Source organism: Melospiza melodia, chromosome 14 (genome assembly GCF_035770615.1).
Source record: "Melospiza melodia melodia isolate bMelMel2 chromosome 14, bMelMel2.pri, whole genome shotgun sequence".
In the NCBI taxonomy this organism is placed as follows: Eukaryota; Metazoa; Chordata; class Aves; order Passeriformes; family Passerellidae; genus Melospiza; species Melospiza melodia.
In genome coordinates, this window is record NC_086207.1 from 14,667,708 (window position 1) to 14,684,772 (window position 17,065).

General features: G+C 54.2%; 1 protein-coding gene across 1 annotated transcript; it reads right to left on the reverse strand.

Annotated features, from left to right (window-relative positions):
* Positions 1-2,908: 2,908 nt before the first annotated feature.
* Positions 2,909-13,475, reverse strand: SPARC (secreted protein acidic and cysteine rich). Its single transcript, XM_063168873.1, has 10 exons — positions 13,320-13,475; positions 6,901-6,969; positions 6,696-6,746; positions 6,456-6,540; positions 5,927-6,048; positions 5,601-5,721; positions 5,311-5,444; positions 5,032-5,180; positions 4,346-4,494; positions 2,909-4,167 (listed from the first exon to the last, which is right to left on the reverse strand). The coding sequence occupies exons 2-10, from the start codon at positions 6,955-6,957 to the stop codon at positions 4,139-4,141; spliced, it is 897 nt and encodes a 298-aa protein (XP_063024943.1). The 5' UTR covers positions 6,958-6,969; positions 13,320-13,475; the 3' UTR covers positions 2,909-4,138.
* Positions 13,476-17,065: the final 3,590 nt, after the last annotated feature.

The window sequence follows — 17,065 nt, forward strand, 5'->3', positions numbered from 1 at the left end:
CCTCGGCTGAGGGATGCGGAGCGGGTCCCTCCTCTCTCCCTGCGCCCGGGCAGCCCCGGCACAATCTCCCTGTGCCCGCTCCGCTCGGGCAGCGCCTCCCGCAGCCCCGGCTCCATCCCCGGCCGCAGCGCTCCCCCCGCCGGCCGCTCCGCGCCGCTGCCGCTGCCGCTGCCGGGGATGGCACCGGCCCGGAGGAGCGGGACGGGGAGGGAGGAGAGAGAGGAGGCTCCTCTCACAGCTTCAGGGGTCAGCAAAAGTGTGTGTGCTTCCCTCCCCTCTGCCGTCCCTCCCGGCCGGCCGCAGGAGATGCGTGCCTCGAAGGGTTTCCCCCGGCATTGTCTCCTCGCTGGAGGCTGGGCATGATTTGACTGAGTTCGTGCATCTTTCAAACATAAGGGATTTTAAGACCAGAGGATGCTGCACAGGGGATAAGGGCAGTTTAGGAGCTGCTCCTCAGGCCGGAGCAGGGCAGATGGATGGAGGAAATCCTGACACTGGGGGACACCCTCTGTGCCAGACCCATGATAAGATCCCCCCTAATTCTGGGGGTGCTTGAGCTGCAGTGGCAGAGAGCTGTGTGTGAGATTCCCACTGGGAATGGTGGCTCCATCGACCCCACCACCCTGGGTGCCTGAACACGGGGCAAAGCCCTCAGATACATGGTCAATCTTCCTTTGCAGGGCTGATTTTAGCTGGTGAGGCTCAAACCTGTGTGAAATACCAGCCTTCACGCATGGAGCCTAAGGGAATGGTGTGAAGCTGTGTCAGGAGAGGCTTAGGTTGGATATTAGCAGATATCCAGCGGGTGTTGGGTGCTGGAAGCGGCTCCCAAGGGAAGTGGCCACAGTCCCTGCCTGATTTTTAGAAGCATTTGGACAGCACATGTTGTAATTCTTGGGGTTGTCCTGTTGCAGGAGTTGGACTCAGAAATCCTTGTGGGTCCCTTCCAACTCAGAGTTTTCTGTGATTGCATGATTCTGTGCTGTAGGATGAGTTTAATTCCATGAGTTTCCAGTGTCACTGTTAGCTAGAGCAGAAGCAGCTCCAGGTGCAGCTGCACCTCACAAACAGTGGGGCTCTGAGTCCAGGCTGTTTCCAGGTGTGTGACTGGAGCAGTCCTGGTGATCCCTGGCTTGTCCCTTTTCCATCACCTGCATTTTGTACATTTCAGCCACAAACCTCAATGCAGTACTTATGCCACAGTTTGTTTCTCTTACAAAAGTAAGGGTCAGGAAAACAGACAGGACAGCACAAATCTCTACAGAAATCTTTGTCTGCCCCATCTTTCCTCTCTTGAATGCAGGAATGGCTCAGTGGGTAACTGCACCAAGAGGAGCCATCTCTGCAGATGCACTGTAGCACTTGGGTCAGGCTGGTGCTGGTTTTGGATCCAGGTCTGTCTGTTAGTTTTCTATTTAGTTTGTTGTGTTTTTTTTTTTTTTCTTTTTCAGGTTTGCAAACTGTGTCCTCAGTCAGCACAAACCACAGGGAGAATTTCCACTCGGAAAGTACAGGGCAGTTTCTTTACTGCTGTGCAGCACGGGAAGGCTCCATTTCAGCTCCAACAGGGAAAGGGCTGTTCTGTTCCACCCTTGCTGACTGTCTGGGACTGAAAGCTCAAAGAGGCCAGCTTATTCCTCAAGTCCTGACATAACCCCTTGTATGGCATTTGCCCCAAGGCAGTGAAATTCCAACCACTTGATACTTCAGGCTGTGAACTTGGAAGGGTTAAGAGAGCCCCAGCTCAAACCTTCTGAGCTCATTCTGATGCTCAGTTAAAGCCAGGCCAGCTGCACTTTGTTGTAGCTCTGGGTTGGCTCCTTTGGGCTCTGCCAGGCTGCTGGGACAGCAGTGTTGTCCCATGGGGTGGGACATGGCCTTGGAGAGGGATCTCTGCACATTCAGAGCTGTGATAGCCAGCTCTCCTGGGGCAGCCTGTTGGCTTTCCTGAGCTTGCTGGGGAAGGCAGGGGAGAGCAGGGCTGGAGAGCCTTCCCCTGCACAGGACCCAAGCTCCTGTGCTGTTTGGTGGCACTGGCAGGAGGGCTGGGATGGAAGGAGAGGAGGAGCCTCTCACAGGGGAACAGAACAGAGGGCTTCTGGCTGAGAGGGAGTGACAGGACAGCAGTTTGCACTCATCTCCTGCAGCCCCTGCCTGTCTGCCTGTCCTCTGCCCTGCCTAAACCTTCTCCCAACAGGCCTGGGGGTGGGTCACATCCAGCTGGCTCTTGCAGGGGACATGGGCAGTGGTGCCCATCTCTGTGTCAGGTCTGCCAGTTTGTAGAGCTGCTCCCACCATGGGGAGGCATTCACTGTGTCTCCCCTGAGAGCCCCCTTTGGCCAACAGCCCTGGGAGGCAGTGTGGGCAGGGGAAGGGTGCTGTGCTTCACCTGGCCCCTCTGGGCTGAGCTTTTCCCCCCATGGGGGTCACACACCTTGGCCATGCAGAGTGTCTGTGTCCTGTGGGATCTGCCCTGGCAGGAGTGGCCCTGTGCAGGATCCTGACAGCACATTCCACAGGGGCTGTCAGCAGGGACCTCACAGCTGAGCCAGAGCTCTTCAAACGTGGCTATTTTTAGCCCATGCAAATGGGGGTGTTTATTTTCCTACTCTCCTGCCTTTTTGCCTTTCCCAGGGATTTTATTGCTGATGAAAGCAAGGGCCTGAGAGCCATGTGAGTGTCTGTGCTGGCTGCTGCAGTGACCCCATCTCTGCCCACATCCAATATTCCCCAAGCCCTTTACAGTGATGGGCTGGAATGGGCAGAAACACCTCATCTTACCTTGGACCAGAACCTTTTTGGGGCTGGGAGATCTGTGGGAACAACTTGAACCCATGCATGAGGTTGGTGATGAGGGGGCAGTCCCTCTCACCAGGATGGGATAAAACAGAGAAACATTGCAGGCTGGTTTATTGTCAGTGTTTCAAATCAGTATTTTTTATTACAGAAACTCATCAGGTTACTCACACTGTGGCAGGAATTTAATAATATAAGGCACAGGGAACATTCAGAGGTAAAAAAAGAGTTCTCAGCCTGTGAGATTTAACCATCACTTTGATCCTGTCAGGACCCCCTCTTATAAAGCAAAATCCAAATACCTTCTCCCTTCCATCCTTTGCATCCCTTAAATCCACAACAGGAAAAAAACATTACAGCATTTCCCTCGAGCACGTGGCACACAGGCCACTTTCTGGGCAGAAATATCCCTTCCAAGTGTGACACAGCTTCCCTGGAAGAGCAAGGCTGGAATTGAGGCACAGCCAGGGCAGAGGGGTGGGAAGTGCTTCGGGGCACTGTGATTTGGGGAGAGCCAAGAGCTTTGTCTCACCTGCAGCTGAACCACAGCACCAAGGTGAGCCACACATACACCCTGGGGAACAGGCAGCCACACAGAAAACACGACAGCAGCGTGGTCATCGAGTGATGGTGAAGCATGGAGCACTTTCAAACCTTTATTATTCAAGAGGATTTTACAGGATGGGAATAATTTCATCTTATTTGTTTTAAATTCTGTGCGCTTCCCTATTTGCTTGTTGAGTTTATATTTTTTTTTCTGTGCCCAATAACTGCTAAACCCTGGGAATGGGAGGGAAAAAAAAAAAAAGAAAACAAAATTCTACCACTCTCTGTCTTTCTCACCCCTCTCCATCCTTCCTGCCACGAGCTGGGTGGCCACAATGCCACCTGCAGCTGCTCTGCTTGAGAACCCAATCCTCCTACATCCTCTGGCTCTGCCTTCCCTCGCTGGCATCTGCGCCTGGGGTGGTGAATCAGCTGAGAGGGTTTTGTGTCTGAGTGTCCAGGAACGTGCTGCTAGCGAGAAGTCAAGAGAAGCCTGAGAGCGGATGGTGAGGCAGAGCGGATATTTAGCACAGGAACAATCAGCAGTGAAGACGCAGGAGAGAGAAAAGGCTGGTGAGAGCGTGTGGAAACAGCTGGGTGAGTAATCTAGTGGTGATAGATAAGGCTATGAATGAGGACTGTTATTTCTCTTAGCACCGTTACTACATATGTTTTGACCTATATTAGCACCTTGTTCCCAGGGAAAAACAAAACAAAACAAAAGCAGTTTAAAAACCAAAGGAAGTGGGAAGGTTAAAACATGACAAAGTTGGCAGCAGAGCGGGAAGGTGAGCGTTTAGATCACGAGATCCTTGTCTATGTCCTCTGTGGAAGGCAAAGAGAGAGACAAAGTTAGGAGGTGGATGCTGCCAAGCTCCCACTGTTCCTGCACCCTCCCCACTCCCCCTCCTTCCCCTCACCCTGTGCTGCATTGTTTCATGCACATTGGGGGTTCTGGGGGTGCTCTCCAGCCTCCCCCACCCCATTCCTCCTGGGTACTTACTCTCCTTGATGCCAAAGCAGCTGGCCCACTCCTCCAGGGCGATGTACTTGTCGTTGTCCAGGTCGCAGGCCTCGAAGAAGCGAGTGGTGCAGTGCTCCATGGGGATCAGGGGGGCACGCAGCGGGGCCAGCTCCGTGTGGGACAGGTACCTGCCAGGGCCACCACACCCTCACTGCAGGGAAGGTGCTGCCCCAGCTCTCTGCTCTGGCTGCTGTCCCTGTGCCCTCCCAGGATCAGCCACTGAGTGCCACGAGGGTCAAGGGCTGGTCACAAAATAGCCACCAGCTGGGGGTCCCTGCCAGCTGCCCCCACCCCACAGGCCTGAGTGTGTGATCACTCCCATGCCCCTCTGCAGCCCACAGCTAAGCCAGCAGCTGCTATCTCAGCTGCTGCAGTTATCCCAGGGCCTTTGGACTAAGATATTTTAGGGGACTGTCATAGAACAGTAAATCTGAGAAGAGAGAAACTCCACACCCAAGGGAGTGGGAGCAGCTGGGGCTGGGGGAGGTCCCTCTTGCAGGAGGCAAAGGTTCTTCTACCCCAGCCTGGTTTGCCACAACCTCTGCCACCAGCCACCCACTTGTGTCACATCTCCAGCCTGCCTTGACACCTTCCACTGCCAAATCACTCTGCTCCTCAGGCAGGAGATGGTTCTGGGGTCCTCGTCCTGCTCTGGTGGCACTCACCCATCAATGGGGTGCTGGTCCAGCTGCCCGAACTGCCAGTGCACAGGGAAGATGTACATGTTGTAGTTCTTCTCAAAGTCCCTGGCCAGGAGCTCCACGGTGTGGTCACCGGCCTCCAGGCGCTTCTCGTTCTCGTGGATCTTCTTCACCTGCCGTGGGAGAGGTGGGGAGGCCTTGTCAGCAGGGAAACGGGGGCCAAGGCTCAATCCCCCAGGTCATTCTGGATGTGCTGGCCTCCACTGTGGGGGTGAGCCCCCAGACCCTCGCCCTGTGCCCCACCTTGAGCTTCTGCTTCTCGGTCAGCAGGTTGTTGTCCTCGTCGCGCTCGTACAGCGTGATCAGCACGTTCTTGAGCCAGTCCCGCATGCGCAGGGGGAACTCGGTCAGCTCCGTGTCCAGGCAGGCAGGGATGACTGCAAGTCACACACAGGGCTCAGTGCAGCATCTGCACATGCAGCTCCATGCCCCGGTGCCCTCCCACCTCAGCCCCGAGCTTGCCACCACCTTTGCTCCCCGCTGGGCTGTGCCCAGTTAGGGGTGCCTTTGTCTGAGGGAGTGGCTCCACTTACATTTGCAAGGCCCAATGTAGTCCAGGTGCAGCTTGTGTCCCTTCTTGGTTCCCTCCAAGGTGCACTTGGTGGCAAAGAAATGGCAGGAGGAGTCGTAGGTCTTGTTGTCAGTGCCACAGACCTGCACGGGAAGGGGAGATGCTGCGTGAGAGGCAGGCAGAGCCTCCAGATGAGATGTTTAACTTGTTCCTGGGGTGGGCAAGGGCTCCTTCTTCACCACCAGATGGGGACCAGCCACCCTGACCCTGTCTCCACATGCCACCATCTCTGGCACAGCCCACGTGGGTCCCTCTCTGCCCTGGGCACTGAGCAGATCCTGCCCTCACCTTCTCGAAGACGCCGGCGCTGGCGGGGCAGCTGGAGGGGTCCTGGCACACACACATGGGAGAGTTGTTGTCATCCACCTCACACACCTTGCCGTGCTTGCAGTGGTGGTTCTGGCAGGGGTCTGCAGCAGGAGGGGAGCAAAGTTAGAGCCAGCCACATCCTCACATCCCACGAGATGCTCAGGGCACCTCAGCGCACAGGGAAGTCTGAGACTTCACCAAGGACACCTCCCACATGTGTTCTAACACTGGGAAGATGGACAGGTTTACAGAAGTCCATGTTAGCCCTGGGGTTAATCCTGGACTCCTTTCTGTAGCCACACCAGTGGCTTTTCTGTTGCAAAGATGGGCTTGCAGAGAGCTGGAAGAGGCCACGTCCCTCTTGCTTTGAATGTGCACCCAGGCTGGCATTGTCCTTGTGCTACAGCCCTTCCCAAAGGAGCCCCTCACTGTTTGGGGTGACTAAAGCTGCCTCACACAGGGAGGGGACAGTGTCCCTGCCAGCTGGAGGGCAGGGGAGGTGACTTACTCTCTGCAACAATCTCCTCTACATCCTCGGTGGGTTCCTCAAACTCTCCCACCTCCACCTGGACAGGGTTAGCCCCCACGGGCTCCTGCAAAAGAGGTTGGTGTTTCTGCTGGGGGTGCACAGCTCCTGGTGGGCAGAGCAGCCCCCCATGGCTCCCCAGAGCTTTGTTTGGAGATGCTCTTTGCAGAGCAGTGGGTGCTGAGGGGATGGGTGAGGAGGAGGAAGGACAGAACCACCTACCTCTGTGGTGGGATCCTCGATGACCTCCGTCTCATCGGGCAGAGCCTCCTGCTGCAGAGGAAAATGCACATGAGTGGGGGTCCAAGGGGGATGACCCAGCCTCAAATTGTCCCTCATTTCTCAGTACTTTATTTTTTATAAAAGCAAATCCCCTTGGCTGCTCCGGATGAACAACCCTGACAGCTCTGCTGTCTCCTGCACTTACCGGCGCTGCCAGGGCTTTGCCTGCCAGGCAGAGAAGGAAAAAAATCCAGGCCCTCATCTTTCAGCAGACCTTGAATAAAGCAGAGGAAAAGGAGGGATGAGGAAGGAGGCCCCTGAGTGCTGCTGGGCTCCAGGCTGAGCAGACACTTCGAGGAAGGCGCTCTCTCCATTTCCTGCCTCGTCTGTTCGGTGTTACAGACCCACATGCTGGCTTCTCTAGCCAGAACCTTGGGCCAAATCGTGTTTCCAAGATAAATTAGTTTGATTTTGCAAAATGAGACAGTGGGGTTTAGATGTCTGTTGCTCTCCTGGACGCCTTTAGGAAAATCACAGTAAAAATGGCTCCTTCCCTGGAGTTTTTTCTTTTTTCACCAATCCCCCACATTTTTCACATTAAAAATCCCCTGATATGAGTGCCAGGTACAAAGAATGAAACTCTATCATCTTAGTTGCCAATCAGAATAAATAGGGAAGTGGATGAAAGAAAGAGATAACAGAGAGACAATGAGACAGAGTACTTGAGAGTTAAATCCTTTAGAAAACCCCTTCCCCCATGGACACAGACACCCCTAGGGGTATCAGCGACCAGTCCCTCATCCCCAGCACCCCAAAATATTGGCGTGTCTATTGTTTTTCCCTTTCCTGCTCAGACCTAGGGGTATCAGAGACCAGTACCCCATCCCCAGCACCCCAAAATATTGATGTGTCTATTGTTTTTCCCTTTCCTGCTCAGACCCGAGGGTCCCCAGACTGGATTTGAGGGATCTAAGGCACTTTGGGGTTGTGTCCTGCTGTGAGACCAGCTCCAGAAGGACGAGCCCTTTGCACCCCCTCAGTCTGGGCTGCTGCAGAGCCCCTGCAGGAGAGGCAGAGGCTGCTGTGAGAGCCAGCAGAGCACAGCTGGTGACATCCCCGTGTCCTTGTCCCCCCCGGTTCCTGTTTGGCAGGGCGCAGTGCTCTGTGTGCGGGCAGAGGGAGCTCAGCTGCCCGCTTGGTATGCGGCTGGCATCGCTGCTGGAACATCCTCTGTGCCCTCCATCCTGCCAGCCAGGGGACCTGTGCCCCTGCCAAGCCTCCCCTTCCGCCTGCCCTCCTCCCCTCCACCTGCACGCAGCCCGCCCTGGGGCCGGCCACGGAGCTGTTCATGATTATTGCTGGGACAGAAAGCCTTGGGTGAGGTTTCTGCTTCTCCCCCAGCGTATCCGATGTCACTGCAGCCTCTTCCTGCTCGTTCACAGCAGCTCTCTGGGTGTAAAGCCACCCCAAAGCTGTGCTGCCAGGGCACCAACCCGGCTGGGCTCTGCTGCCTGATTTAGAGAGGTTTGGCCACTCAGAAAATCCTCTTTCCAATCTCAGGAGCTCACCCAGCTTCTAGTGGGGTGTGTGTGCAAAATAGGGGTCAGGGAAAGGAGGGAAGCTTTTTTGGGATGTGTCTGTGTAAAATAGGGGTCAGGGAATGGAGGGAAGCTTTTTTGGGATGTCAGAGGGCTGGGAGGGGGTGGTGGAGACGGCTGATGTGGTGGCATGAAGGAGAGGGGTGATGAGCTCTTTGGGGCTATAGGGAGGGGTGATGAGCTCTTTGGGGCCGTGTGGAGGGGTGATGAGCTCTTTGGGGCTGTGGGCAGGGGTGATGAGCTCTTTGGGGCTGTGGGGAGGGGTGATGAGCTCTTTGGGGCTATAGGGAGGGGTGATAAACTCTTTGGGGCTATAGGGAGGGGTGATGAGCTCTTTGGGGCTGTGGGCAGGGGTGATGAGCTCTTTGGGGCTATAGGGAGGGGTGATGAGCTCTTTGGGGCCTTGAGCAGGGGTGATGAGCTCTTTGGGGCTATAGGGAGGGGTGATGAGCTCTTTGGGGCCTTGAGCAGGGGTGATGAGCTCTTTGGGGCTGTGGGGAGGGGTGATGAGCTCTTTGGGGCCTTGAGCAGGGGTGATGAGCTCTTTGGGGCTATAGGGAGGGGTGATGAGCTCTTTGGGGCCTTGAGCAGGGGTGATGAGCTCTTTGGGGCTGTGGGGAGGGGTGATGAGCTCTTTGGGGCCTTGAGCAGGGGTGATGAGCTCTTTGGGGCTATAGGGAGGGGTGATGAGCTCTTTGGGGCCTTGAGCAGGGGTGATGAGCTCTTTGGGGCTGTGGGGAGGGGTGATGAGCTCTTTGGCTCTGTTGAGGCTGCAGCTGAGCAGCTCCCTCCTCTCCTGCTTGGTGTGATCTGTCCTTTCCCTTTGTCTTGGTTCGTTCTGGAGGTTTCTGTGAGTTCTGCCAGCATTTGCCAGCAGAGATCACTGGTTCTTTCTTCCTGCAAGGGTTGTTTGGGAAGTGAGGTGGAAAAGTACAGGTGATTCTGGCCATCTCCTCCTTGCTGGTATCCCCTGGCTAGGAAAGGCTCCTCCTGGGCTGGCTTGCTTTGGAAGGTGCTCTGAGGTTCAGTGGTGCCCAGCCTGGAGGAGAGGGCAGTGCATGCACATGTGGAAGGTGGCACTAAGAAGAACCCAACCCCATGCCAAGGCCATCTTAGATCATTTCCCCAAGCTTTAAAAAAGCCTTGAATTTCAAAGTCTGGGCATGCAGTCAGTGGGGTCAGGGAATGAGGTGTTTGCTAGGAGCCAGCAGACAGCTGGAGCTGCCAGTGTTGTGTTTGGAGGAAGAAGGAGCATGAAAAAGTCTGAGCAAACAACCTCTGCAGAACTGCCTTGTGCCTTAGATGGTAAAACATATTTATAATAAAATAACAACTTTTTGGAGGCAAAGCTGTGCAGTGAGGACATTAGAGTCTGTGAGCCCCTGGCTGGGTTGCAAATGGTCATTCCTGAATGCCTGGTGGCCAAAAGTCCTGAAATAACAGCTCAGGAGCCCTGCAAACGGGGTTGCTCTAGCAGGATAACATAGTCCATGGTGCAAGTCTCCCTCCTTGTGGAGCAACCACAGTCCTGCTATCCAAGAGGATGCTCTTTGGAGCTCAGCATCCATCCCCCAGCTGAGGGACCTGGGAGGATCCCTGAGGGGCTCTGCACTGCGAATGCCTGGAGCTGCTTTGTGAGCCCCATGGAGGGCAGAGGGCAGCAAGGGAGGGGTGCAGCCATGGGGTCATTTTGGACAGAAGAAAAGAGGGAAAAAGATTTCAGCAAGCAGGGACTTAGGCCCTTCTGCATCCTGAAGCAATCAACAGACACCAGCACTTTGCAGGATGCTGGAAACCAGCACAGAAAAGGCTGTTGAATATAAAATAGGAGAAATTCCATGGTCACCACCCTCTCCTCAGGCCTGCCCTCCTGAATGCTGTGGATTGAGCAGACAACAGGGCACCATGGGCTGCAGGACCCATGGGCTGTGCAGATTTTTGAAGACCTGATCCCAGTTACATCCTATACGGGGACTTCAGCTCCCAGTCACTCTTTAAACAGAGTCTGGGGGCTCCCCTAAACTCCTCCCATCGGCTCACCTCTCCAGCACGGCCCTCAGCACCAGCTGCTCATTGCATTTCACAGCCATAACCCAAAGAAGAAAACCGTGGGGTGTAGAGAGGGCAGAGCCTGACCCTCAGCACCTCCATAAACCCCAAGCCAGCTGCTCAGGGAACTCGTTACCACGCTCCCCCCAAGCTTGTGGCACCACCATCAGCTCCTCCTGACAGGGAACATACCCTGCAGGGATGCACAGAGAGTCTGTGACACTGGGTCTTTCCTGGGGACCCCAGACAGGGCCTCTGTGGGCTGGGAGGACACTGATGGGGCGGGTGCAGCCTCCAGGAGAGGCTCCATGGATGGTGGAGCTGGTCCATGTGGCGCTGGCCCTGGCCAGGGTTGCGTAAGCCCTTTGGGATGCCACGTTAGCGTGGGGAGGAGTCTCTCCCTGGCCCTTGGGCAGCTCCTCCTCAAGCCCTGCTACCCCAGGCCAGGGCTCTGCTGCCTCCTCCCACTGCAGCCACGGAGGCAGGAATGGGCAATGGGGGGCACAGCCCTGCCTGCACCCCAGCCCACCAGCAGGGTCTCCTGCACCACCCTCCCTCTGCTCACTGCCCCTCCGAGCCTCTGGAGGATCTGACCTTCCCCCACCTCACACTGAGTGTGAAGGCAAAGCTGGTCCAGAAAAAGATTCTGCCAAACCCAACTGGGGTCACAGTGCTCAAGGTGCAGGTGGGTGACCAAGTGTGACCCCACAGACAGAGCACCAGGGCTGGGTCCCCAATCCTGCCCTGCCCTCCCTTTGCAGGCAAGGCCCTCTGAGCTTTGCTCAGCAGCCACTCCCAGGCTGAAATTCCATTTGAAGCAGGAGATGTTTGTGTGAGATCCCGTGAAGCTCCCTGCTGAACACGTCCCTGCACGTTCGGTGCTGGCTCACCCAGATGTGCTGCAGCTGCCTGGGGAGCAGGGCACGGACTGGGCAGAAACCAGCCTGGCTCCTGCCACCTGCACAGACCCCTCTGACACACTCAGAGAGCCATGCAAGGCTTAGATGGAAGTGAAATTCCCTTTAGCTCACACTTTCAGTAAACACAGCAAGGGAAAAAAAATCCCCCTACCCCATGTGCTTGTGTAGAGTCACTAAAGACACCACAGCACTGTGTGAGCCCATTCCCTGTGCTGGGAGCTCTGTGTGAGCCCAGAAATGCTCAGATCTCACAGGGCTTGTTGATACAACAGCAAGAGCCCAGCCCCATCACAGCAGTGTGCTGGAGCTGCCATAGTTTCTCCAGGTTACAGACTGAATCCATAATGGAAAACAATTAAATTAGTCCCAAGCAAAGAGCCTGGATGTGCTGTGGGCTGCAGGCAGCCGCTCGTGGATGAGCCCTGTGCAGACAGGCGAGGCAGAATTTTGCTGTCCTGCCTGAGCTTTTCCTTTTGTGTGGGCTGGAACTCGGGCAGTGCCCAAAGCTGCCCGGACGCTTTGTGCCAGGTGCTGGAGGTCCCTCTGGCCCCGGGGGTGCCACCAGCTGATCCCACACAGCTCCACAAAGGAGAATTCATTATATTCTCCACAAAGAGAATAAACTGTCCGATAAATATTCTGCAAAAAATGCAAACCATCTCCAGAGCACTCCCTGGACCTGCCCTGCCACAAGCGCTGCAGCGATAACAGCCCCGACATCCCTCGGACCAGAGGACCCAAAGGTTTCCATGGGAGCCGACATTCCTCTGGGGCTGAGTCATGGAAGAGCGGGGTGCTGTGGAAGGAAGGGCTTGAAAAAAAGTTCGAAAAGTTTATTTCTGCTCTTCCCCCTCCCAACAGCGCCCGCACCCCTGCTCCTGCCGATGTGGCAGACAATGGCTTGGCTTTAGTTGCTGTGCAGGACGCCACAGCTTTTTTTTTTTTCTGCTTAAAACTCGCCTGGCCGACCCTAACAAACGGCTGTAATTAATTTCTGTCCTTTTGGAGGGATGCTTTTTGGGCTGTTTCGAGTTGGTCCCCTCTGAGGACTCGGGAGCGCTGGTGACCTTGCCGGTAACCCCGTTTCACTCCAACTTGGAACTTCTGCCTTGTGTTTGGGTGGGAATTCAGCCCCCAACCGGTTAAATTTCCCTTTTTTTGGCTGGATGCTTTCTCAGAGAAGGGACACAAAGAGCAGAGACTGTCACGTCAGCGGGCCGGGAAGGACAGCGGCTGCCTTTAAAGGAAACGAGCCCTCGTCTCTTCTATGTGGACCGAAAATTGTGCCCGATGGAACCCAAGTTCTTAAAACTTAAAAAAACTTCCCGAAAGAGTTTTGCTCCTCCTCTCCTGCAGTCTCCGTCCCCCTAACAGTCGATCAGCCCGAGTTTGGCAAGCCAGGGCAGCAGACTTGAAAGGCATTCAGAGTTTGCTTGGAACAAAAAGCCGAGTGTCTTTTTTTTTTTTTTTTTTTTTTTTTTTTTTTTTTTTTTTTTTCCAAAGGAGAAATAAGACCGGCTGCACTGAAAAAAAAATAAACCCGCTGACATGAAGCCAGCAGCTCTTTTGTTCTTCCTCTGGATACTCTGGTGAGTAAAACATCACCCTCCAACACACCTCAGGCTGGGAGAAGTGGGGACTGTTCGTAACTACATCTGATTTTTCTGCAGGTTGGTTTGATGTGCCCACACCCCTTGGTGTCATGGATCTCACTAAAGAACTACCCACCAGCTGAAAACACAGAGAGGAAAAGGGAGGAGAGAGAAGAATGAGGGCAAATCAAACCTTTACAGTCAGATGCCACCAAAGCATTAAAGCTCTGGCAGCGAAATTGAATACGAGACAGGTTAGAAGGGGAAATGCTGCGAAGAGGAGAAGGGGATGAAGTCAGGAGGGGTCTCTAAATGCACCGCGTCCAGCTCCCCATGCCGAGTGACGCCCTGCCAGCACTGGGTGGGGACAGGGCAGGGACAGCGGGACCCCCACGAGTGGGGCCGTGGGACCCCCGTGCCGGCAGGGAAAGCGCAGCAAAGGCAATCGCGGAGCTCGGGCCATACCTCGCAGTCCCGGCAGCACGGCTGAGGGAACTCCAGGCGCTCGGACAGGCTGGAGGAATCTGCAAGTTTTAGAAGGAGGCAGGAGGAAGGCAAAGGGTGGGCTGGGTTTCCCTCTGCCTCTCCCCCTCCTCCTCCTCTCTGGCTTTCCAAATCGGTCTCTTCCTCTCCTCCGCTTCCCAGTGGGCAGTCCCTGAGCCTGGCTCCAAAGGATAGACCAGAGGAATCAAGCTGAAAATCAAAGGGTCCCTGTCAGGGACAGGGCAGTCCCCAGCAGTCACTGTCACAGCACTGCCTGCGCTGAGTTTTCAGTTCTCTGTCTCTCTCGGACTGACAGCACACGGGGATGGGGAAATGCCATCTCTCTGCCTGGTTCTGCACCTCCTAACACCTCGACCTGCTGTAATTATAATGTTAAATGCTGTCATTTCTCAGTCCCTGAGCTGGTGTTTCCCATCCTCAGGGGGATGCAGAGAAAAACAGTTATTTTTCTTCTCCGTCCTGTCTCCTAACATTGCTGCTATCTGTGACTGCCTTGTGGAGAGGGAGAAGAAAGAATGACCTAGAGAATGTGGATGGTAGATAATTTCATATCTGAAATGCCATAAGTAGGCAGAGAAATGCTGGGCTGGTAGATGTGACTCTCAGCACAATGATCTCTCTGTTGTGGTTATCATCCAGCAGATCTGGACTGACTGAACAAAACCCACAGCCAGAATTGCCACTCAGCTGAATTTGGTGGTCTCTTCAGACATCACTCACTATTTACAGATCATAACTCAGCTGGAGCAGCTGCCCAGCCAGAGGCAGCCAAGCAGCAAAGCTGTTTGCAGTTGAGTTTTCCCATCTGTTCCTCTCTTTGCCCAGAGTGAAAACCCAGCTCCTCTCCCCTTGCTTCTCTCTGTGGCTGAGAGGATCTGAGGTGCATCTGCTCCCCCAGCACCAGCATGGCCTTGGCACTGCACTGCAAAGGAGAACCAGCAGCCAAAAATTGCTACAGTTTGGGCATCCCCAAAGAATATCTCTGTGCCATGTCCTGAGCCCTGTGGATAATCCAGCTCTTTGCATCTTGTGATCTCCCTGTGGCTGCTCTCCAGGGCAATGGAAAGATGATGTCTCGTGTAGCCGGCAGGACTGAGGACATCTGGGCACCAGCAGTGAGATTGTGGATGCTGGGTGAAGGACACTGAGATCACAGCAAAATTCAACATCGTGTTTTGTCTCGGCTGCCTGTGGTTTGGGCTCATTCTTGATTATGTGCTATCTTTGAGAGGGCTGAGACATGGACCTGGGTGCTTAGCTCTTCCCACTGATGCTGCTGAGGATTTAGATATCAGCACAGGGACTGGGCTGTGATGACCTGCCCGGCTGTGCTGGCTCCTTGCTCTGCGGATGCCTTTGTGTCATGGCTCTGTATCAGCTCACTCCTTACCCAGCCTAGCAACACTTCTGCTGCATGTGGGAGGTCAGATGTAAGACTAAACATCCCATGGCCAACAAGGAGAAAAATATAAACAGGACAGAAAGGGAAGGCAGAGGGGAAAGAATGGAGGAGGGGTTAATGAGAACCCATCATCACTTCCCAGGGAACAGGCAGTCTCTGTGATCAGGCAGCTTAGGAGGCTGGTGGCAAAGAACAAGAGAAGAAAATCTTCTTCACCCATTTCTTTACCTGGCTGCACATTTCCAAAAGCCATTCCTGGGTGCTGATATGTGGATGTTGATACCACTCACAGAGACATTCTTAAATATTCCATGTGACTCTCCCAGCTCCCTGTGGAGGCTGGATTTGTGATGGTGTCTGCTCCTTCTAATGCAATTGACTGGAGCACCTTGTCCTGCTGCCACAAGTGTCTGTAGATCCCAGGTGTCACTTGTAGGTCCAGTTTGGCTCCAAGAGGTCACACATCCCCTAAACCAAAGTTTAATTTGCTTGAGTCATAACCCAAGGAGCTGGACACAGCTGTTGAATGCTCTCTGCAGTGGATTAGTCACGGCTCGCATTGAAATTGTGCCACTGCTGGTTCTTCTCCTAAGGAAAAAAAAAAAAAAAAGACATCTGGAAAAAATTTTAGAGAGGGGAAAAAAAAAAGGAGAGAAAAGAAACCACGACTTTTCTAGCTGACAACGTGGCAATTGCTCTGCACTGCAGCCTGAAGTTAAGCCCTCTACTAAGGGCTTAAACAAATGATAGTGCCACAGAGATAATTATAGCAGGGGTTTCTTTGTGGATGTGGTGTGTTAGGCCCTGGGTCTGAGTGAGAGCAAAAAGCAGCGGTGCACTCACATCTGGAAAATCTGGAAATGGCCCCCAAGCTCATCCAGAGAGCCCAGGAGGTGGCAGTGAGGGGGGCTCACGGTGCGCAGGGTGGGGACAGCCAGGTCTGTGCCTTGGGAAGGACACAGTGCCAGGCATCAGCAGGGGGATGGAGGGGATCACAAAGAGCCTGCAGCAACAGCCTGGCTCTTTAAAATCAGCAGCTTTAAAGAGCTCCAGAAATGACTGAGATCTTGCAAAGGAAGTCCTGGAAAGTCCTTTCTACTCTTGTAAGGCTTAGTGGGGTCAGCAAAGAGGAGATTTTGCTCTCAGGCTGCCAGGAGGAAACCTGGACCTCACACATATTTAGAAAGCTGTCTTATGCCATTTGGGGCACTGGATGGGCAGGAGATTGCCCAAGGGGCCTCCTCAGCCCCAGGAACCCTGGCAGGGCTGCAGCAGGTCCAGCTCAGGCTCCTGACCCTGTGCCAGTGAAATTTGGGCACAGCAGATGAACCCCAGGGCTCCCGGTGCTCACTCCCACCTCAAGTGACTGCACAAACTCTGATGGAAACAGCAAACAGGGCAGGACCCTATGGGGCCTGAGCTCATTTTACAGCAAAGCCAAGAGGTCTGGAGGGGTGAGGTTTGAACTACAGCTAACCCCAGATGAAAATCCAAATTTCTTCATACTGCTTTGAGCCAGGCTGGGCAGATCTGGGCTGGTGCAGTTGAGAAAACCTTGATGCTTTCCAAGAGGGGAACAATTCTGCTGCAAGAGATGGAGAAAAAGGCAAGTGAGCAGCTCTGCAGGAGTGATACAAATGGAGATTAATAATCCTGCTGTCACAAATCTGTCAGTGTGAGGAGTCTTTCCTTCCCTCTGCTCTGGGAGGGATTCTCTAATGAGTTTTACTCAGAGGATGTGTCTGCATTAATTTCTGGTGGATGCTGCTGCAAAACAATGAGCCCAAAGTGCATATACATAAACAGGATGCCCTGGAACCACAGTGGGAATGTAATTTGCTAAATCTTCCTCTCTGGGTGTGTGGCTGAAGGCTGAGCTCCTCACAGGTGCAGGGCAGTGTGGAGGAAGTCAATGGCTGCAGGAGTGGGAGCACCCAGCTCAGGAAAAGTTGAGAGTAAATGCAGAGCAGAGAGGAATCTGCTTATCCCAGGAATTTCCCATCTCTCCTGCTCTCTGGGAGTGTGTCAGCTGGAGGGGTTCTGGTTTTTTCCATTTCAGAAGCAGATCAGAGGCAGAAGGGCTGTGCTCTCTGGGCTTGCACTAAGCAGATGCAGGGCACTGAAGCAACATCTGCACAGGGCAGGAAGAACCCAAATGCACTTGGAACATGCCTGAGAGTGTCTGTGTTTGTCCCTATGTTTGTGGGGCAAGGAATTCTTCCCAGTGGGATGGAGCTCTGTCCCTCAGCTGAGCTGTGGAGCTGCTGCCTGGTTCAGATGGAGCAGATGGACACTCACAGTCTCT